This window comes from Brachyhypopomus gauderio, chromosome 11 (assembly GCF_052324685.1).
Source record: "Brachyhypopomus gauderio isolate BG-103 chromosome 11, BGAUD_0.2, whole genome shotgun sequence".
Taxonomy (NCBI): Eukaryota; Metazoa; Chordata; class Actinopteri; order Gymnotiformes; family Hypopomidae; genus Brachyhypopomus; species Brachyhypopomus gauderio.
The window spans coordinates 19,605,861-19,630,860 of NC_135221.1; the positions used below are offsets into that span (position 1 = coordinate 19,605,861).

Here is a 25,000-nt window from a genome sequence, read left to right on the forward strand (position 1 = left end):
TGCCAAGTTTAATCTATGTCTCTCTCTCTCACTCTCTCTCTCTCTTTTACACACACACACACACACACACACACACACACACACACACACACACACACACACACACAAACACACACACACACACCTTATGGTGTATCCAGTTAGGCTGGATGGCTAAACAGCATCACTAGGGAGCCAGTGTCAGGAAGGGTACTAGACCATAGCAAACTAAGGAGCCAGTGTCAGGAGGGGCACTAAATCACAGCACACTAAGAGTCAGTGTCAGGAAGGGCACTAGACCATAGCAAACTAGGGAGCCAGTGTCTGGAAGGGCACTAAACTATAGCACACTAGGGAGCCAGTGTCAGGAAGGGCACTAGAGCAAGCACACTAGGGTGCCAGTGTCAGGAAGGGCACTAAATCACAGCACACTAAGGAGCCAGTGTCAGGAAGGGCACTAGACCACAGCACACTAGAGAGACAGTGTCAGGAAGGGTACTAGACCATAGCACACTAGGGACCCAGTGTCAAGAAGGGTACTAGACCACGGCACACTAGGGAGCCAGTGTCAGGAAGGGCACTAAACCACAGCACACTAAGGAGCCAGTGTCAGGAAGGGCACTAGACCACAGCACACTAGAGAGTCAGAGTCAGGAAGGGTACTAGACCATAGCACACTAGGGACCCAGTGTCAAGAAGGGTACTAGACCACAGCACACTAGGGAGCCAATGTCAGGAAAGGTACTAGACCATAGCACACTAGGGAGCCAGTGTCAGGAAGGGCACTAGACCACGGCACACTAGGGAGCCAGCGTCAGGAAGGGCACTAAATCACAGCAGACTAAGAAGCCAGTGTCAGGAAGGGCACTAGACCACAGCACACTAGGAAGCCAGTGTCAGGAAGGGCACTAGACCACAGCAGACTAAGAAGCCAGTGTCAGGAAGGGCACTAGACCACAGCACACTAGGAAGCCAGTGTCAGGAAGGGCACTAGACCACAGCAAACTTCACTCCCTCAGCACATCATCCTTTAGACCATCAACTGCACCCCCCCCCCCCCCCCTCCCCATCCTGGCCACAGAAGCAAGCCTGCTCCCCATCTCCTCACACACCGACATGGACAGTGATCATGTGATCATGTGTCTGTCCAGTGAGAGGATGTTAGTCTTTGGAGCTGGTCTCTCAACATCAGAGCACCACCCTGCAAACATCAGAGCACCACCCTGCACACATCAGAGCACCACCCTGCAAACGTCAGAGCACCACTCTGCAAACATCAGAGCACCACCCTGTAAACGTCAGAGCACCACCCTGCAAACATCAGAGCACCACCCTGCAAACATCAGAGCACCACCCTGCACACATCAGAGCACCACCCTGCTTCTCTGACCCATAGCAGCTTCTCCATCGTCCTTTTAAACCTCATCACACACATCTTCATGTCTGTCATTCTGACATTCATTTGCCATGAAGATTCATACAGATCCTCAAATATATTGAGGATAACAGGGCAAACACCCCTGCTGTGACAACAGACCCTGAACACTCATAATTCCCTCAACCCTGAAGAAGCATCAACAGGCCACCAGCCCTAGGTAGCCAGGGTTACCAGCCCTAGGTAGCCAGGGTTACCAGCCCTAGGTAGCCAGGGTTACCAGCCCTAGGTAGCCAGGGTTACCAGCCCTAGGTAGCAGGGTTACCAGCCCTAGGTAGCCAGGGTTACCAGCCCTAGGTAGCCAGGGTTACCAGCCCTAGGTAGCAGGGTTACCAGCCCTAGGTAGCCAGGGTTACCAGCCCTAGGTAGCCAGGGTTACCAGCCCTAGGTAGCCAGGGTTACCAGCCCTAGGTAGCAGGGTTACCAGCCCCATGTTACCAGAATGTCACTGGCTGGCAGTTAACAGGAAGAAACTGTAAAGAGCATGGATGTGTAGAAGTGATGAAGAGCATGGATGTGTAGAAGTGATGAAGAATCCATGGCTTTGCTGATGATGGCTCAATGCTGCCTCGCTGGCTAATGGGACTCATGCTGCAGCAAAGCTCCTTAAACGGCTGCTCTGTCTGCTCTATCTGCTCTGTCTGCTCTACCTGCTCTGTCTGCTCTGTTCTGTTTGTTCTGCTCTGTTTGCTCTGTCTGCTCTCTTTGCTCAGTCTGCTCCATCTGCTCTGTTTACTCTGTCTGCTCTGCCCTATTTGCTCTGTCTGCTCTGTCTACTCTGTTTGGCTAATTGTGGAATTGGAAGAAAACTGGGGCCTGTTGGTATAACACTCCAACATGCTGGTTGCTCCTGTTGCTACACTAGCTTTGCCATGTTATCTTCCTGATCTGACCACAGCAGGAGTTAGACGGGCGTGGTGAGTCCGGTCCGACCCGCTGGAACGTCATGTACTGTAGGCACAGATGGCAAATGTAGTGCCCTTTCAGTCATGGTTAGTGCAGTGCATAGTGTTGGGTACAGTATAGTGTCCAGCATAGCCTGGTATGGTGCTGAGTGTGGTGTAGTGTTGAGTATGGTGTTGTGCTGAGTATAGTATAATGTTGATATATGGTATTGTGCTGAGTATAGTACAATGTGGAATATGGTATTCTGCTCTGAGAATAGCGTATTGTTGAGTATGGCATTGTGCTCAGTATGGTATTGTCCTGCGTACAGTATAATGTTGAGTATGGTATTGAGTATTGTTTTATGCTGGGTCTCACTTTGGGAAACACCTTCCACTATTCTGGATGAGTGTGCCAGATTCTTTCGATCTGCACTTCTGTGCTAAGGCTGTGAAATGCTTCTGTCTGATGAAGTTATACATCTAGGGAGGGCTTCCGATGATTAACGCACACTCAGAACACGTTTGAGAAGACACACCTGACCAGTCGTTTATGGGGGAGTTACCATCCTCCTGAAGTTACCGGTTCTCATATGAAAAAGACAAATCAGTGTCCTGCCTGACCAAACTAAATGAAGCAGAGCTACCCCTTGTACCAGTGTCCACTGATGGTCCACCGAGCCCTGGGTTAAGCGGCCCGTGTAGCACAGCGGCCCGTGCAGACAGAGTTCCTGCCTGGTGCCAGGTTCGGACCGCTTGGGCAGGAGTTTGGGCCGCTACGTCCTGAAAATGTAGTGATGCTTCTTCAACTTCCTGAAGGGTTTCATTCATTCTTGCAGGAGGTTTAATTAGACTGCAGAGAAACGCAGAAACCACGTTACACTTGCACCTGGCAAACTGAGTCTGTCATCAAAACCCGGGACGGCACGGAGCCGGAGTAGCCTCGGGCCCAGCAGCGTTCCGGAAATCTCTGTCGCCATGGCAGCACGCCGCTCTAAAGAAGCATCAGAAGCGTAGTCCTGAAGGGCACAAGCGACTGCAGAAGATGGGTGAGAGTAGCGGGACAGAGCGGGACAGAGCGGGACAGAGCGGGATGGCCACAGCTGGGCCTGTGACGGGATCAGGAAACGAGCACATGGCAGCCGATGGGCTGTGGCGGGACACGACCGTGTGGGTCGGGGGCGAGTGCAGACGCGCAGGGCTAAACGGGTCTCTGTGTTACGGCTCCAAGCAGCTAATAGACTTTAGAAAAATTCATCAGCAAAGTGGCGGGAATGAACAAAAAGTGTGCTGGTCTATTACATTCATCACACACAAGCAAAGCTAAACAGGGCAGATGCGATCATGGTTTGGTCACGCAGAGTTAGTTCAACCAACAATATTTGTCATTAAAATCTGACGGTGTCACAGTCTGTTTAGCAAATGAACACACACAGTACTGAAGAGACAGAGATTCAGGACTCCCCCATAATCAATAATTCATGTACACTGATGGACAGGAGCAAAAGGCACACACACACACACACACACACACACACACACACGCAAACACACACGCACACACACACACACACACACACACACACACACACACACACATACACACACACACACACACACACACACACACACACACACACACAAAACCAATTCAAAATGTCCAGACAACACACACACTCCCTCAGACTACACAGCAAATGTGCAAAATGTTTACACCAGAACCCCAACACATTAACACTCTAGATTGAGACAGTAGGGTGTGGCACCGCCCAATCCTGCTACCTCAGAGCGAGAAGCTGTATTCACTTTACACTCGCGCTTCTGCCCGACTAGTATCAACAGTGAACAGTGGGGTTTCTTGTGGGGGTGTGTCATGGAGTAGATCTGTGTGAGGATGATTGACAGGCGTTGACAGTGGAGGATACCAGCCTCCTGCGGCTAGCGCTAATTGCGAGACTGACTGCTATGATCATTATATCAACCCTGCCGTGATTCTGCACATGCTGGAAGAACAAAGCATCAGATAAGAATGGGAATGTTCAGGAATGACGGGAAAAATGGGAATGTTCAGGAATGGTGGGATGAATGGGAATGTTCAGGAATGGTGGGATGAATGGGAATGTTCAGGAATGGTGGGATGAATGGGAATGTTCAGGAATGGTGGGATGAATGGGAATTGCCTGCCTGATCTAGAGTTGTAACATTATTAAGGGTGACTGGCTCTCTGAGGCTGAAGACTGAAGACATGGTGCCTCTGATCCACTGCTGACTTTACCTCAAATACCCCCCACCTCTCTCTCTCTCTCTCTCTCTCTCTCTCTCTCTCTCTCTCTCTCTCTCTCTCACACACACACACACACACACACACACACACACACACACACACCACACACACACACACGCACATGCACACACACACACACACACACACACACACACACACACACACACACACACACACACACACACACACACACACACGCACACGCACACACACACACACACACGCACATGCACACACACACACACATACACGCACATGCACACACACACACACATACACACACACACACACACACACATACACACACACACACACACACACGCACATAAGGGGGGGGTGGTCCTGTCAGAATCCTCGCCTGTCAAAAATCCACCCTTCCTCTGACAAAGGAGCCAATTAGCTGCCCCTCTCATGGTGAAGGCTTGTTCTCTGAGTCACTGTGAGCTTTTATCTCTCTGTGCAAGGACATCTCCTCACCCTGAGGCTCTGGGGAGTGGATGGTGCATGTGGAGAAAACACCTCCTTAAAAATGTTATTAGAAACTAAAATAAATACTAATACCAATAATGATGATGACCCAACTAAGTACCTATTGCTGATGTTTACACAGAGCAGAAGTCCGCAGTAACGATGCTCTGAGATTCACTCAGTGCTCTGATTGTATAGCCCAGGTTGTGTTAGTAGAGACATGATGTGTTTGTAAGCAGCACTTAGCTGGTGTCCAACAGTGATTGTTGGAATAGTGGTGCCAGGTGGAGGAATGTAGGAATATGGTAACATGGATCATCCAATCGGCTTCTCCAGTTATTAGAATGCTTTGCTATCAGAAGAGTGTTGTACATCACTTCCAACCAGCTGATCACCAACCAGCCTATCACCAACCAGCCTATCACCAACCAGCTGATCACCAACCAGCCGATCACTAACCAGTCTGTTGCCAACCAGCCGATCACCAACCAGCCGATCACCAACCAATCATCAACCAGCCTATCATCAACCAGCCTATCACCAACCAGCCGCTCACCAACCAGCCGATCACCAACCAGCCTATCACCAACCAGCTGATCACCAACCAACTGATCACCAACCAGTTGATCACCAACCAGTCTGTTGCCAACCAGCCCATCACTAACCAGCCTATCACTAACCAGCCTATCACCAACCAGCCTATCACTAACCAGCCTATAACCAACCAGCCTATCACTAACCAGCCTATCACCAACCAGCCTATCACTAACCAGCCTATAACCAACCAGCCTATCACCAACCAGCCTATCATCAACCAGCCAATCATCAACCAGCCAATCACCAACCAGCTGATCACCAACCAGCCTATCACCAACCAGCCTATCACCAACCAGCCGATCACCAACCAGCCGATCACTAACCAGTCTGTTGCCAACCAGCCGATCACCAACCAGCCGATCACTAACCAGTCTGTTGCCAACCAGCCGATCACCAACCAGCCGATCACCAACCAGCCGATCACCAACCAATCATCAACCAGCCTATCATCAACCAGCCTATCACCAACCAGCCGATCACCAACCAGCCGATCACCAACCAGCCTATCACCAACCAGCCTATCACCAACCAGCTGATCACTAACCAGCTGATCACCAACCAGCTGATCACCAACCAGTCTGTTGCCAACCAGTCTGTTGCCAACCAGCCTATCACTAACCAGCCTATCACTAACCAGCCTATAACCAACCAGCCTATCACCAACCAGCCTATCACCAACCAGCTGATCACCAACCAGTCTGTTGCCAACCAGTCTGTTGCCAACCAGCCTATCGTCAACCAGCCTATCACTAACCAGCCTATAACCAACCAGCCTATCACCAACCAGCCTATCACCAACCAGCTGATCACCAACCAGTCTGTTGCCAACCAGTCTGTTGCCAACCAGCCTATCGTCAACCAGCCTATCACTAACCAGTCTACCAGTCTATCATCAAGCAGCCTATCACCAACCGGTCTGTTACCAACCAGCCTATCACCAACCAGTCTGTGGACAACCAGTGTGTTGTGATCAACAGTTCAGTCTCCCAGATCTCCTATATTGAGTATATCAGATGTATGATGTTGGAGTTCACCATCGTACACTCACACGAGCAGTGGGGCAAGGTTCCCAGGGTCACTGTAGGGTCACAGGAGTCAAGGATCAAACTAAGACTAGTGGCAGGATGTCTCATGTCAGTCTACAGGACACAAAAACACGTTGTCTAGCCTGCACAAGTGACATTTACAGCTGGATGAGGGGTGTTTTAAACAGACCAACCAATGCAGGAAGGGAGGGAGATGGCAGTGGTTCAATGACGTCTTTATTAGACATGTTAACCAATGACACATCTATATTAGACATTAACCAATGACATATCTATATTAGACATGTTAACCAATGACATGTCTTTATTAGGCATGTTACCAATGACAAATCTATATTAGACATAAAAAAATGACATATCTATATTAGACATGTTAACCAATGACATGTCTTTATTAGACATGTTACCAATGACACATCTATATTAGACATGTTAACCAATGACATCTTTATTAAACATGTTAATCAATGAAACATTTACATTAGACATGTTAACCAATGACTTGTCTTTACTAGACATACTAACCACAAGGAAAGGTGTTCAGCATTGAGTGGTAAAGAATAAAGAAGAAACAGCAGAAGTGGAGAACGCAGAGAATGTCTCGCTAAGTCCGCAAACCAAGGCTTGAAGAAAGGCAGAAACCAAGAAGGCGGAAAAAGTAGGGGATTGTGTGTGTGTGTGTGTGTGTGTGTGTGTGTGTCTGACCGGGTGCACCTTGACATTAATTCTTTTCAGTGTGTATTTTAGAACTATGTAAATCTCTAGAGTTACTGCTGCCCCCCTGGAGGTGTTCCTGCTTACAGATCTATTCCTCCAAGTGAGGTCATGTATGGCTATGGCTGTGTGTTTACTAGATGGATTTAAACGTCCTCGACGTTCTGTTACAACGGTTGTTTTTGCATCAGCATGGGGACACTCTCGCTGCTCTACGGGTGGTGTCCTGCTCCACTGGTCAGCAGTGGTGAGACAGTGACGTCCACACTGTGATGTCAGTGTGTATGATAAGTGCTCTAAGTTATTATTCAACAGTAATAACGCACAGTTGTTATTCCACTGTGACAGTGCACAGAGTTATTATTCAACTGTGGCAGTGCACAGAGTTATTATTCAACTGTGATAATGCACTGTTATTATTCAACTGTGACAATGCATGGAGTAATTATTCAACTGTACACAGAGTTATTATTCAACTGTGACAGTTCCCTGAGATACCGCTCCATCATATTGATTGCCCGGTGATGTTATTTTATTAGTGAGTGAGCTCTGACACAGTTAGATTAGTGACAGTGCTGAAATACTGTTAGATCAATAACTAGAAATACTCCTGAAATACTGATAGCTCAATAACTAGAAATACTCCTGAAATACTGATAGCTCAATAACTAGAAATACTCCTGAAATACTGATAGCTCAATAACTAGAAATACTCATGAAATACTGTTAGATCAGTGACAGTTCACTGAGACCACACCGTCATAACGATTACTCTGTGATGTTATTTTCTCAGTGACAGTGCAGAAACTGTTATATCAGTCACAGTGCTCTGATACTGTATGATCAATGATAGTAATAATCTACTATTAACTAGCAAAACTAAAATACTGTTATATCAGTGACAGAGCTGAAATACTATTATATCAGTGATAGAGCTGATTCCCAGAGGGTGTTAGGAGGACATGGGTGTTAGTGGGAGACATGGGTGTTAGAGGGCACATGGGTGTTAATGGGGACATGGGTGTTAGTGGGGACATGGGTGTTAGTGGGGGACATGGGTGTTAGGGAGGACATGGGTGTTAGTGGGGGACATGGGTGTTAGGGAGGACATGGGTGTTAGTGGGGACATGGGTGTTAGTGGGGACATGGGTGTTAATGGGGACATGGGTGTTAGTGGGGACATGGGTGTTAGTGGGGACATGGGTATTAGTGGGGACATGGGTGTTAGGGAGGACATGGGTGTTAGTGGGGACATGGGTGTTAGTGGGGGACACAGCTCTTTTTTATCACAATGCTTATAGAATATGATGGCAGAAAAGAATTCAAGACAAAGGGAATGACTGGACTGCAGGACAGAGCCCAACACTCACCGGCAAAACACACCAACACTCTCACACTCTCTCACACACTCTCACACACTCTCACACACTCTCCAAAGCACTCTCAAAAGCACTCATGCATATATAGAAGTGGTAAGAAACCATCCTACAATCTTACACTGAACATCTCAGTCTCAGCAGTTCAGTACTCACTCACACACACCCACACACACACACACACACACACACACACACACACACACACACAAATATACATAGAGTACACATTTTCTACTTTAATTGATTACATATACAATAAATAACCATCAGTAAACAAAATATTTCTAAAAACATCTAACATGACATTCAGTTCATTTCTCAAGTAAGATTTCAAGGATGAAGAAAACAGTGCAAATGTGCAGACACCTGATGATTGCTGAGATTGAACAATATCTCACCACCTGTTTGGCTTTTGTTTTGTTAACTCTAGGCTAAGACCACGTACTGCAAGTTTATGTACATGACCACGACTACTGAACACCAAGACTATCAGTTGGCATTTAAATCCGAAGCTTTCAATAATATTAACTAATATTTGGTACTTTAACATTTTTGACATATAAGACTCCTCCATATGCAGATCAAATGCTAAGGATATTTCATATATTATGTCCCGCTTCCGACTCTGAAAAATACAAATGATATCTGGTGTATCAGACATCGGGACAGGACGTCGGGACAGGACGTCAGGACAGGATGTCAGGACAGGACATCAAGACAGGGACGTGCTGTGAGATCATTATGGGTCCAGCTCAAGGTCTTGCAATTCAGCATGGTGAACATTTCAAGCCAGATGTGTCACCATGCCAACCTTTGCCCCGCCCCCCTCTTGTTCCAGTTCAGGTACAGGTTACACACAGACTCATGGAGTCCCAAAGACACAACAGAACACCTGACCAACCCCTCAACCACAGACCAAAAAAGAAACACAGATGTTAGCATCACTATGCTTGTCTTTGAAGGACCTTGGTACAAATGTCCTGTTTCTCCATCACTTTGACTTTGACTTGGGCAGTGAGGGTTGCCATAGGGAGTGAGGGTTGCCATGGGCAGTTGCCGAAGGGAGTGACGGTTGCCGTGGGGAGTGAGGGTTATGGCTAAGGACAGGTTCAATCCCTCAAGTTCTCATAGATTGCTGCACTGTGCTACAGTGTTGTGCTGTGCTGTACTGTATTGCAGTGCTGTGCTGTGTTGTACTGGAGTGCTGTGCTGCAGTGTTGTGCTGTGCTGAACTGCAGTGTTGTGTTGTACTTTACTGCTGTGGTAAAGTGCTGTGTTTACTACTTGCTTGTGAGAGAGAGGCAGAGAGAGAGAGAGAGAGAGAGAGAGAGAGAGACAGACAGAGACAGAGAGAGACACAGAGAGAGAGAGAGAGAGAGAGAGAGAGAGAGAGAGCCCATAGGTGGTTGTGAAGAGGGAGAGGAGACAAAGATGGAACGAATCATCTCTGAATTACCCAGAGTGCTCTGTTTTAGCTACCTGTCATCCCCCTCTGCCCAGCAACCTGCACCACTGATCCACCTTGTGTCTGAAAGGAGGAAATGAGAAATGGAGTGGAGGAGAATGGAGAGAAAGAGGGATAGAAAGAGTGGAGGAGAGGAGAATGGAGAGCGAGAGAGACCAGGAGAGAAAGGGGCACAGGAAAGAGAGAAGACAGAGAGGAGAGAGAGAGAGGAAAAGAGAGAGAGAGAGACTCTGGGTGATCAACAGGCAAAACTAAAACTGGTAGAGCAGTGAAGATGAGGAGTTTGTGAGGATGAAGCAGCTCCCGTCACAGAGGGGCAGTGGAGAGAAGAACCAGGGAAAGCGTTTCAAAGCGCGAGACAGACTCGGCACGCACCGCAAGAAACTGGCTCATCGTTCACAAGCGTTAAAATGACAAAGACGTTTCAGTCCTCCCAATACTCTGAGGGAGAGAGGGGAACTGAATAACTGCACAGCCAGAGACTACAGTGAAATCCTGTTCTAGTCTGCCAAATAAGCAAACAGTCCTTGTATAGAAAAGAAACAACTTTAACAGGGTTTTAATGTAAACAGCATTAACAAAACCGAAGAGGTTCAGTTCAATCATTGAGGATTTAATCAATATTTCAATAATGCCAAGGATTTAATATTGTTCTTGAGACAACACAAAAGTACACAGTGTAAGGACACAAACAGCAGGAGCTCTGCGAGAAGGATAGCAGACATGATGAACATGTTCCACCAAAATGAAAGGGTTGTAATCAAGACTCTGGGACTGAGTTTCTGCACAGAATGCTCCGTCTGTCCTGAGTGTGAACATCCTGAACCCCAGAGCTCCACAGAGGGGAGGTGACACAGTTTTCCTCCCCTACACCACCCTCCGAGAGGCCAGCACGACTCAAACTCCAGCAGAAGAATAAGCCAGAGTAGAACAGCAGAACCAGACAGCGGGAGAGAAAGATGGAGCAAGGGGGAAAGGGAGAGAGAGAGAGAGAGAGAGAGAGAGAGAGAGAGAGAGAGAGGAAAGAAGAGCACAGGAAGAGAGGGTGGCAAAATCCACAGAGTGACCAGAAAAAGGGAACAAGACAGAAGAATTGGAGGAGAGAGAGAGGGAGGAGAGAGAGAGAGAGAGGGAGGATGAAAGAGGAAGGAGAGAAAGACAGTGGTGACGGAAAGCAGATGGTCCTCGTGCCTAGAAGTCGCTGAAAATTTGACATTTTGGAGCTGAGATGAGACGCTGGGTTGGAGAGATTTAATGAGAGCAACATTCTGCCACCACTGAAGGGAATAACCTTTCCAGGGGCCCTATGACAATAACCCTCGGCAATACACGCAGTCGTCTCACACACGGGCAGATAAAAAACAGAAACCCAAGTCATAGCCTTCCAGTCAGCCGTAAATGGCCAGGCGATACATGAAAGGCAAACTTCAAACAGCAAGGTGACCCCAGAGAGGTGACCCCAGAGAGGTGACCCCAGCCATCTACTAGCAAAAGGCCCTTCATACTATCTTTGTCCGGAAAGTAATGAAGACATGGCAGCAGCCATGAATCAGACTAATCAGACTGTCTTATTGATCCTCAACCCTAATGAAACTCGCTGATCTGATTTATTTAAATTAGTATAAGTGCGACACACATTGACATCCTTATTTCAATTTTCATTTGTTTGATCTGAATGTATGTTGGACTTTACCATTTCACACAAGGTTGGCAGTGGAGATGCTGTTGACTACACTGTCATGTCTGTTATCACTTCTGCAGCACATTCAAGCCAAATAAGGAACAGAAAGCATCAGTTTGTTGGAGCAGCCTGGACGCCCATCTGACGGGGTTCAGCAGCTTAAACTGGGAACGACTGATGCTGAAGGAACATCAGAGAACAAAAACAACAACAACTCCTGGAGATGTGTTTAGCGGTGAGATGATATTTTGTTTATAACGCATATAGAAGCAAATACTTGAGCAGAAAGCCTCCACACAAGTCCACTTCATTTTACTATTGTGGGAGTTTTGGATAGTCCAAGACCCGAATAGCCAGTTCGGTACATATTGATCTGGAGCAGAAAAGTGTCTGTGTATCCACAGGCAGATCCCGGGGGCCGTGACATTAGCTGTAGGAGGAGCTGATGGATAGAAGACTCACTCTGCTGCTTCAGGACATAAAGCACAGGAAATGGCTCTGAACATGACCGGTTTGTTGTGAGGGCTGGGCACTCTCCACTGGGTGGTGAAATCTGGGAAACTACGCAGGATTACAGCACATTAAAAAGCCTGAGTGAAACCAAGCAGCATGAAACAGCTTACATGGTAAACCACAAGACAGAAGCCAAAATAAAAGAACACCTAGGATCACTACAAGAACAGCTAGGATCACTGTACAAGAAGTTAGCATCACTACAAGAAAGGCTAGGATCACTGTACAAGAAAAGCTAGGATCACTGTACAAGAACAGCCAGCATCACTACAAGAACAGCTAGGATCACTGTACAAGAACAGCTAGCATCACTACAAGAACAGCTAGGATCACTGTACAAGGACAGCTAACATCACTGTAAGAACAGCTAGCATCACTACAAGAACAGCTATGATCACTGAACAAGAACAGCTAGCATCACTACAAGAACAGCTAGGATCACTGTACTAGAAATTAGCATCACTACAAGAAAAGCTAGGATCACTGTACAAGAACAGCTAGCATCACTACAAGAACAGCTAGGATCACTCCCCAATATCCACCAGTCTTATGTGCACCAGCCTTATATGCTAGCAGCCTAGAAGCATTCTCGGACACACAGCGTTGTGTCTGCTCTCCTGCAGGATTGATATTAGTGTGCATGTGTGACTCCATTGTGTCTGTTGTTTCCCGGGGGCTTACATGACTCTGGTTTGTGCAGCTTAAACAGCTCCTTCATAAAATGCTTTGATTCTTAAGAATCTGCAGGGCAACGTTTGGTCTGATTGGCTGGATGACAGTGGCATACAGGGCAACGTTTGGTCTGATAGGCTGGAAGAGAGTGGCAGACAGGGCAACGCTTGTTCTGATAGGCTAGAGGAGAGTGGCAGACAGGGCAACGCTTGTTCTGATAGGCTAGAGGAGAGTGGCAGACAGGGCAACGCTTGTTCTGATAGGCTAGAGGAGAGTGGCAGACAGGGCAACGCTTGTTCTGATAGGCTGGAAGAGAGTGGCAGACAGGGCAACGCTTGTTCTGATAGGCTGGCAGACAGCAAATAAAGGAGCGACCTAAATCTATGAGGACTCGTGTCTGCACGTCTGATCTCGTGTCTGCATGGCTGAGACTTTTAGCGGGTGTGCCAATTCATGTCAGCTTGTTCAGTTTGATGTAGCCGTACACAATAACAGATGCAGTAGTACAAATAAGGCAAGCCCCCACACACGCGCACACACACACACACACACACAAACACATCAGGTGAAAGGAAACAGAAAGCGCATTTCCAGGTTGTGACGGACAGCTCAAATTGGGGCGGACTGTGGGGAGGTGACTCATCACACGTTCCACTGCACAGCAACAGGAAATGGGCAAATAACAGACCTGTCACACTCCACTATTTCAGCTTTCATTAAAGAAATCATCCTTCACTCTCCATGTCTCTTATATCAGCCTGGTCCACCTCAGCTCAGACAGCTCCACCTCAAAGAAACGTTATTTTCCTCAATACGCACAGGCACAAGCACTCAGAACAAAGTGCTGTGGGCTGTGAGGTCATTTTGAGGTGTGTTGATAGTCTGTAGTCTGAACACAGACAGCTGGGTCAGTGCCAACTACCAGACACCAAAAGACACGTGGACATTAGCCTGGGCACCAGGTGGGTCCATCACACAACAGTGGACAGCGCAGGAAGGTCAGTATGACAGAGAAGTGATGTCAGAGATGCCGTGACATCACATTTATTGCCTTTCACTTTCATGCATCGTGAAGAAAACCAGTCAGATGTGTTCCACCACAGTAAGATCGCACCGTGTCCAGATGGCACCAGAGTTCATGTTGGGCTTTCAGTACTTGTTTAATTGTAGATATCTCTCTCTCTTTTTCTTTCTCTCTCTCTTTTTCTGTGTTTATGATTATTTGTAACAAAGTTAAAGACAGTAAGCGTACTAGAGAAAACATTTGGTACCACACAAACCTGAAGATTCTGACATACACAGTGACATTTCCTGAGCAGCTGAGAGCAGCTCTTATAACCCTGTGTGTTTATAGACAGTGACGAGCCATTAACACAGCAAGGCTTCTCTGCCAGTTTGGTAAACAAGGCATGTTGAAAGAGATCTGCTGGGCTCAGTCACGAGTAGCCATAATGTGAGGGGCAACGGTGACAGGACGACAGGGCTCACATGGCTAGTGTGTTTTCTGTGCGCCAGCAGTGTTGTGGGAGCAGCGCTAGCTTTGCTGCGGATGCAGGAGGAGTGTGTGGGTTGTGCGGCAGGGACTCACATGTAGCGCAGGTGTGGGTTCTGAGCGAAGGCTCGCGGCTGGATCCCCCGTAGACTGCAGTTCATTATGGTTCTGAAACACAGCACAGCGATAACACACAGATTGTTGCTTCTTCAGCCCAGCGTTTCCTGTACACGTCTAGGAACACTTGAACTCGCACACACACACACACACACACACACACACACACACACACACACACACACACACACACACACACACACTCAACCGCACAGGCACAGAACCGGGGGTGGAGCTCAGGGAAGCAGAGGTTATGTAAATCACTGACTGGCCCAACCTCTTGTGGTGTCTATGGAAACTGAGTGTGCCTGCCCACCTGTGAGAGAGAGGAGGTTGGGTCACGCAAGCATCAGGATCAGCAGCAGAGAGGGAGCTGATTACACCTGATTTAACATCTCGTTTAGGAGAAATGGCAGGAGTGGGCAAGGGTTCATGACCTGGGGGATCAGAACACTGGCTGGGGCATCAGGACACTGGCAGGGGCATCAGGACACTGGCTAATGTATCAGGACACTGGCAGGGGCATCAGGACACTGGCTAAGGTATCAGGACACTGGCAGAGGCACCGGGACACTGGCAGGGGCATCAAGACACTGGCAGGGGCATCAGGACACTGGCAGGGGCATCAGGACACTGGCTAAGGTATCAGGACACTGGCTAAGGTATCAGGACACTGGCAGGGGCATCAAGACACTGGCAGGGGCATCAGGACACTGGCTAAGCAGCAGGACACTGGCTAAGGTATCAGGACACTGGCAGAGGCACCGGGACACTGGCAGGGGCATCAAGACACTGGCAGGGGCATCAGGACACTGGCAGGGGCATCAGGACACTGGCTAAGGTATCAGGACACTGGCAGGGGCATCAAGACACTGGCAGGGGCATCAGGACACTGGCTAAGCAGCAGGACACTGGCTAAGGTATCAGGACACTGGCAGAGGCATCGGGACACTGGCAGGGGCATCAAGACACTGGCTAAGGTATCAGGACACTGGCAGGGGCATCAAGACACTGGCAGGGGCATCAGGACACTGGCTAAGCAGCAGGACAGTGGCTAAGCAGCAGAACACTGGCTAAGGCATCAGGACACTGGCTAAGGTATCAGGACACTGGCTAAGGTATCAGGATACTAGCTAAGGCATCAGGACACTGGGGTTTGGTGTTGTTAACTCAGTCTGACAGCCTGAGCGTGCTGATAATTGGTCAGGCGGTTAAGGGCGACGGCTGGATCTCTGGAGCAGAGGAGTAACGCAGGGGGAGAACAGAGTCACGGCTCCTCCCTCCCTCCCTGCCTCTCCGCCAGCCGCTGGATCACTGCAGCTGGGACAGGCTTCCAGGAGCCCCAGCCCAGCCTCCACACGGCTATTCATCTGGAATCAATTATGTATATTGAATCCATTTTTATCATTGACATCTGTGAGATGTTTATTTGCACGGAGGACATGCTGCTCTTTTCATTACTGCCAAGCAAGGCATTGATTAGAGTGACGTGTTTCACTTCACATCAGTCCAGAGACACACCGTCAACAGGCGAGATATGTCCCGTGGGTTTAATCACTCATTTACTGCTCAACTCGTCATGACATGAATGTTCAAAGCTGAGAGGCTTTTAAAAGTAAAGACATGTTCTTCTCTTCTGAATCCCTCCATGTTCCTAAGAGATTACAGAAAAAAAGTGCTTGCTCTACATGTACGGCCAGACTTTAACGACAGAATGACAACTGCAGGAGAAACGAGAGGGGGTGATCTCTTGCTACAACATGCTAACACCACACTGCACAGTGGAGAGGGTGCGTGCGCATCTGTGTGTGTTTACAACGGTGCAGGCTATGTATTAGCGAGGAGCTGGGGATGAGATTCCAGAGGGAGCCGCAGACATTTTTGGAACGGAGAGGACGGCGTCTCTGCAGCGGGCTGGGAGAAGGACGTCTGGACAGACGGAGGGTGATGGGGAATGTAATTAAATGTCCTGGCTCCTCCAACTGTGTTATTTGATCAGTGCAAAACAGGCCTTGGGGAGCTTCTTCTGTTTGCACGCAGCTTGAAGGGAATTAAGACGCCGCTGCTAAAGCCAAGCACCGGGACGGCAGAGCATCGGGGCAGCTAGCTCAGCAGCGCTAAAGCCACGTACGCACCTGCCCATAAAGAGCTCTCGCCGGAGGGCCTCGTGGCTACACCGCAGCCTTAAAGCAGCGCCTGGGAGTTTGTGGTGAGGAGTGAGTGCTGGCTTGGTGAGGGATTAGTAACGTTATGGCAGGAGGTGTTCCTGCTACTCACAGCCTCTGGAGTCCAGTGTACAGCTCCATGTCCACGTCCCGGAGTGCCTGCAGACCCGACCAGTTCTCAATGTGTCTGTGGAGCCAATGAGAAACACAGCATCAGACAGCCTGCAGAACCTTCACAATCTCCACACAGGCCAGCGAACATAACACAGGTCAGCACACACAATACAGGTCAGCACACGGGCCAGCGCACAGAACACAGGTCAGCACGTAGCTTCCTATTCATCTGGAGGTCAGTGCAACTGCACGAATGGTGGACAGTTTGGCTGTGCCAGGAAGTCTGTGGTCCACAGACCTGGAGAAACGAGACGCAGAGATGAGTGCTGAAATTTTGAAAAACATGGTCAAAAGCAGGAAGTCCCAGCACGACTGTCTCGTGCAGCAAGCTGGGAACGTGACGAAGGCCCGGCAGGTGATCTACTGGAGGATATAAACGACAAGGTCACATCTCATCGCACATGTGCAGGGAAGCAGCTGCTGACCTGAGAGGGTGGGAATTAGCGCCGATCCTATCACACCAATGCTGATTGGCCAACGTTTCCTTGAGCCAATTCCGCAGCTGATCCTCAAACACTCTAAGGAAACACCGCGTCATCTGAGCAGGACGGCATCACCTGCTCTCTGCATCCTCTACACGTTTAAATGGAGTTCCAGACGCAGTGAAGGAAGCAGTCACACTGCTGCCATCAGCTGCCTGCTGTCTTAATACTTCACACTCATGAAATACAATCTTTTTTTCCCCATGTTCACCAGCCATTGCAACTATGATTTCCTTTAATTCTTTAATTCAACAGAACTTTTGAATTAGAAACCACAAGCAAAAAAAAATTACCCTAAAACATTGAAGTAATTGTGTTAGCAGGACACCAGAGTCCTACACGTGGGATCCACGTGTGATGACATTACCCTCTGACCTCTGGCCTACATCAGCAGTGATCTCTAGCAGTGGAGGACCAGTCCAGCCCAGTGCTATGCAGTGCTACACCGTCTACACCTGTAGATGACCCAAGACTTGCTGAAGCAATCAGAGCTGTGCTTCATCAGAGCTGTGCTTCATCAGAACTGTGCTTCATCAGAACTGTGCTTCATCAAAACTGTGCTTCATCAGAACTGTGCTTCATCCGAGCTGTGCTTCATCAGAACTGTGCTTCATCCGAGCTGTGCTTCATCAGAACTGTGCTTCATCTGAGCTGTGCTTCATCAGAGCTGTGCTTCATCCGAGCTGTGCTTCATCAGAACTGTGCTTCATCAGAACTGTGCTTCATCAGAACTGCCCACATGGCCTCCCTCAGATCACAGGCCACCTGTAGAACTCAAGACTGCGAGGTGGTAGATAACTTTGTTTCTGCAGTATGACATGAAAAACACAGAGACACTGGAGCCATCTGAAACACAGTTGTACAGTTTTGTACTGTAGTAGCTGCAACACAAGCACTGCCAGTTAGACAACTGCCTTTTCTGCTCCGCTGAAGCCATTATGGAGGACACGGCGACATCAGCAGATGGTACTGTGTGGTGTTTTATCATACATCCTCGAGGGAGCGAAGTTTCATCTTCTCTGTAGGTCATGAAAGCTAAGCTCACAATAAAGGCATTCACCAAGTCTGAGCACATCAGAGCACTCTGAGATATTCAAGGAAGTACAGGAGATTCCAGCGTGTGCAGCTTGACAAATCTGCTCTGCTCCAGAATAAAATTAGAAGTGAGCGAGAGAAATTCCCCAACAAACCTTCAAATGAATCAAAACTTCAAGTGATTTAAGCACCACCTTGATTAGGGCTGCCAAAACTATATTAGCACAATTGGCACATTATGCTATCACCTAGAAAATAGGAGATAAAACAGCTAATTACTGAATAATAAGGGCCTACCACCTGTGGGAGAGGCAGCACGGGGGTCCGTGCAGTGTGCATCACACATTAGTTGAAGGCGGAGCCTTGGCGTTCGGATCCTCAGTTACTGATGCTGGATCCACCTAGACATCACCTAGATACACCACCTAGATATATACAAACTAGATATACACCACTTAGATATACACCACCTAGATATATACAAACTAGATATACACCACCTAGACATACATCACCTAGATATACATCACCTAGATATACACCACCTAGATATATACAAACTAGATATATACCACCTAGATATACACCACCTAGATATACATCACCTAGATATACATCACCTAGATATACACCACCTAGATATATACAAACTAGATATATACCTCCAAGATATATACAAACTAGATATGCACCACCTAGATATACACCACCTAGATATACATCACCTAGATATACACCACCTAGATATACATCACCTAGATATACACCACCTAGATATATACAAACTAGATATACACCACCTAGATATACACCACCTAGATATACATCACCTAGATATATACAAACCAGATATACACCACCTAGATATACACCACCTAGATATATACAAACTAGATATACACCACCTAGATATACACCACCTAGATATATACAAACTCGATATACACCACCTAGATATACACCACCTAGATATATACAAACTAGATATACACCACCTAGATATACATCACCTAGATATACACCACCTAGATATACACCACCTAGATATACACCACCTAGATATATACAAACTAGATATACACCACCTAGATATACACCACCTAGATATACATCACCTAGATATATACAAACTAGATATACACCACCTAGATATATACAAACTAGATATACACCACCTAGATATACACCACCTAGATATATACAAACTAGATATACACCACCTAGATATACACCACCTAGATATATACAAACTAGATATACACCAACTAAATATAAATATACACCACATATATATATATATATATATATATATATATATATATATATAGAGAGAGAGAGAGAGAGAGAGAGATATACACCACCTAGATATACACCACCTAGATATAGTTGGGCTCATCTCAACACACAGTCTGGGCTCTGGAACCAATCCTCTTGAGAGGAGCTGGACTCTTCCTTTCTGGAGTTGCCATGGTGAAAGGCGGAGGGCTGGAGTGGGCTTACTCATAGCTCCCCGGCTCACTGCCTGTGTGTTGGGGTTTTCCCCAGTAGACAAGAGGGTTGTTTCCCTGAACCTTTGGGCTGGGGAACGGGCTCTGACTGTTCTGAGTCCTTGGGACTGGACCCTGTCAGGCCTGCTCTTTGTCATTCTGGTCATAACTTTTATGGACAGAATTTCTCAGTGTATCCAAGTGGCGGAGGGGTTCGGTTTGGTGGCCTCTGGCTTCCACGTCTCCTTTTAGTGGATGATATATGTGTGGTGTTATGATGTGATATCTGTGCTAATCACTGCTCCTGAGACATGGAAATTTTCCTCAAGATGAATAAAGCATTTTTTTTATATTCTTAATCTTGTTAAATCAAAGATTTACAGTCCTGTAGGTAGCTCTCAAAATCAGGTGCGTTCAAGTGGCAAAAACCCTCAGCTGGGAAATACCACTGTCAACTGAAGCCAGATGAACCATAAATAACTTTAAATGTTTCAGGAATCTGTATCTTTCTTTTCTGGAAGCTGTCTGGTGTAGGAGTGACGAGCACTCAGGTCTCTGACTCAGTGGATGTAAGTGGGCAAAACCTTGTGTTGGTCAGTTTGAGAGACACTAAGAAAATACAACAGAGCCTCATGATGTAGTTCTCATCATTATAGTTAGCATACATCACATAACCTAGGGTTAACCTAACCCTAACTAACATAACCTAGGGTTAACCTAACCCTAACTAACTAACATAACTCTCATTGGTTGCTTATAGTCTCTTAGTTTGTACTTTGTTAATATTACATGTTTAGTTGACTCACTTTATCTAGTTAATGTCTATTATGCAGTATTTAATGTTATAGTCTATTTAGTCTACTTATTTATTTATTTATTTAATGTTTATTGTGTGATTTTTATTTATTATTCAGAGTTTACCACTGCACCTGTGTAGTACAGTAATGTAATCTCACTCCTTTGTGTGTTCTGTACATACTGCAGAACTGACAATAAAAACCTTAGACTTAATAACGTAACTAAATAACCTAATCCCTTAACTAAGTGTAACTAACCTAATCCCATAATTAATCATAACTAACCTAATCCCATAACTAACCTAATGCCATAACTAATCATAACTAGCCTAATCACACAACTAACCTAATCCCATAACGAATCATAACTAACATAATGCCATAACTAATCATAAATAACTAGCTTAATCCCATAACTAACCTAAATCCCATAACTAACTGTAACTAACCTAATCCCATAACTAATCATAACTACCCTAATCCCATAACTAACCTAATTCCATAACTAACCTAACCCTAATTCTCTCCTGTAAGGTCAAGTATGAGGAAACAAAACCCCAAGACATCGATGCCAACCGTCGTTAGTCATCAGTTAACTGGCAGCATGCTAAGAATAAATCAAAGAGAAACAAGAAGGTGTAGATGTCCAGGAAAGCGTACCGAGGCCTCGCCCACTCCGCTAATTCAGATCCCAGACTCATTATTTACACTACCCACAATGCACTTAATACAATACTATACAAAGATTGAAGAATAAATGGCGCCTAATAAAGTGTTCAGAATTGAGATTAATGTAATGTAATCTTAATCTTATTCTTAATTTAATGATAAAGCTACCAGAAACCCTTAAACGATCTTGTGACACTGGTTTAAATGCCCCCAGCACTGTGTAGCCCCGACATTCTCCCCATGGGGGGGGGGGGTGTTCAGGAGTCTTGCAGACTAGGACAGATATACTGGCACAGACAGACCCAGACTGGCACAGACAGACCCAGACTGGCACAGACAGACCCAGACTGGCACAGACGGGCTGCTGGACAAGGCGTTCAGCTCTCATTCAGAGTGGATCCTGAGGAGAGAAGATCCCTGATCCTCCAGCATCATCTTCAGCACCTGGCACCAGTCGACCTGCGTTCACCGTGTCACCATCACCACTCCATCATTCCCATAATGCTCTACTCCTCGCTCTATCTATCTTTGCTCTATTCCTTCATTTCCTTTATTCTGTCCTTCTTGTGCTGTGTTCTCCAACCTGCAGAAGCAGCTGTGGGACGTGTATCTCTGACGCCGCAGGAATCGCAGCCAGGCCTCCATCTGCTGCTGGCACACCGCTCGCAAATATTTATAATTAACCATAGGAATTTAACAAGGCTCATCTCTGGTATAAAAATGGTGCCCTCCTCCGCCTGCAGACGCCTCCAGTAACGGTGACTTCGATCTCCGCGGTTCAGAGCGAGGAATTTGGAGCTTTGCTCACAGTTCCCTCACAGCCCATGCGGACGAGAGTCTTCAGGTGAACGTTTGGTGGACATGAAGACAAGACCAATTCCGGCACTCACGCCACCACGATCCACTGCAATTCTGAGTGTGAACACTGTAGAGTGGATGCAGGTGTGAGGCACATCCTCCATACTTGACAGTGTGTGTGTGTGTGTGTGTGTGTGTGTGTGTGTGTGTGTGTGTGTGTGTGTGTGTGTGTGTGTGTGTGTGTGTGTGTGTGTGTGTGGTCTCAGATGTGCTCCTGGGTTAAGATGGTAGCTCAGAACGTCATACAAACAATCACTGTGATGTTATTCTTCACCCAGGTAAGGTTTACAAAAGACTTCCTGCTGATTCTGAGGTAACCAATGACATGATAATGCGGTTGGTATAGTGACCTCAGACAGTGTCTGTCTGGGATTGGCCGATAGTGAACCACTAACGTGAAACAGTGAGATGGATCAAAGCTGGGAAGAGAAGGACAGAGTGCACACTGAGCCTTTTCTCCAATGACTGATTGGCCAGTGCACTAATTGAGGGAGCCATTGATTGGCCGGTGAAATAATTGAGGCAGCCATTGATTGGTCAGCACAGTGGCTAAACAGCTTGTAATAATCCAGATTAGAGCAGAGAAGTGTCTTTAGAGCAACCAGCACAGGACCATGAGAATCGTCCTGCGATCTCTCTACATGCTCCACTGTCGAAGGTGCAATTACATGATGGGAGGCAGGAGTTTGAAACAGTGGCAAAGATTTCACTGGGTCTCACACACACACACACACACACACACACACACACACACACACACACACACACACACACACACACATTGAGCTGATGTTTGAAAACTGTGTGTTCCCTTTATGTCTGTGCACTGTGTCGTACGATTTTCCTGACAGTCTGGATTTAAGCACACCAATGATTTCAAATATTTGTATTCACGCTCTCTAGGTCTAAACCCTGCATGACTACAAGTTCTTGCTAACAAAATTAAATCACCTCAGCAGCGAGGTCTGTTCTGGGATCAGTTCTGATTTTCTAAGGTCATAGCCATGCCCACAGCAGCAGTGACTCTGCTCCCTCCGTTACACTTTGTGAAAATAAATAAAAACATCCTCAAACAATTAAGGCAACAGATTATATCCAGGAAACATACAATTTCAAAGCTACATGGATTGATTTAAGTGTTTGCGGCATCGAACTTGAATTTCCAAACCAGAAGCAATGCTACGATTGGAAATAAATGAGGCTGGTGAGATATTTCACAACAGAGAACCTGATCCCTCAGCCGTTTAGTGAGTGTCACAACAGAGGAAATCCATCTGTTTCATAAATATGCATGTTCAGGTCTACAGACACACGGAGCTTCAAGAAAAAAAACCTGGAGAGGCAAACATCCCCCTCAGACACAGGTGAGGAACCAGAACCACACTACACCACACAGAATAAACTACACCACACACAACAAACTACAACACACACAACAAATTACACCACACACAACAAACTACACCACACAGAAGAACAAACTACAACACAGAACAAACTACACCACACAGATCAAACTACACCACACAGATCAAACTACAACACAGAACAAACTACACCACACACTGAGCAAACTACAACACAGAGAAGAACAAAGTACACTGCACAGAACTAACTACACTGCACAGAACTAAATACAACACACAGAACAAACTACAACACAGAGAACAAACTACAACACAGAAAACTAACTACACCACACAGAAGAACAAACTACACCACACAGAACAAACTACAACACACTGAACAAACTATAACACAGAGAACAAACTATAACACAGAGAACAAACTATACCACAGAGAATTAACTACAACACACAGAAAAAACTATACTGCACAAAACAGGCAAGCCTAAATCATGACCTCAGCCTGAGGGGCAATCACACACACACACACACACACACACACACACACACACACACACACACACACACACACACATACACACACAGGATCAGCAGCTTTACCCAAATCTCCTGAATGCAATGTGACCTGCTACCGCACATGAAAACCTGTGACTACAAAACCACTGCATCACATATCAAATGCAAAAAGCAGAAATGTAACAACAGGAAACACATTATGTTATTTGAATGTCAGAATGTCAAATTCCCACCACTTATGTTGACTCATGTTGACTCAAGATCGTCTATAGGAATGTGGACGCACATCTGAAGATGATATCAAGCAAAATTGAGATCCACTCTCTTTCTCCAGAGGCATTTCCTGGGCATCGGGCAGACAGACAAGGTTAACACACAGCAGTACTGCAGGACACCGACGTGGAGGAGGTGTGGTGTAGGAGGTGTGGTGGAGGAGGTGTGGTGGAGGAGGTGTGGTGGAGGAGGTGTGGTGTAGGAGGTGTGGTGGAGGAGGTGTGGTGTAGGAGGTGTGGTGGAGGAGGTGTGGTGGAGGAGGTCAGGGAGGGATTCCTGCACATCTCTGTGGGTTTAGTCCTGATGTAGTCGTGCTTCAGAGAAGTGCTGGTGAAAGCTGAGACAGTCACACTGATGGCAGGATCACATGGAACCCACAGCTCTCACTGGCCTTTCCAGCAGCTTCTCAGCGCTCTTCTGCAATCGAGACCAGCTGCATTCATTTCCGCCT

At 46.8% G+C, this 25,000-nt stretch overlaps 1 protein-coding gene across 1 annotated transcript in view; it reads right to left on the reverse strand.

Moving 5' to 3' along the window:
• The window catches only part of ntrk3a (neurotrophic tyrosine kinase, receptor, type 3a), a 189,416-nt gene that overhangs the window by 146,080 nt on the left and 18,336 nt on the right, over window positions 1–25,000 (reverse strand). The window contains 2 exon segments of the mRNA XM_077022580.1: window positions 14,706–14,777; window positions 17,004–17,078. Of these exon segments, the coding sequence (XP_076878695.1) occupies window positions 14,706–14,777; window positions 17,004–17,078 (147 nt within the window).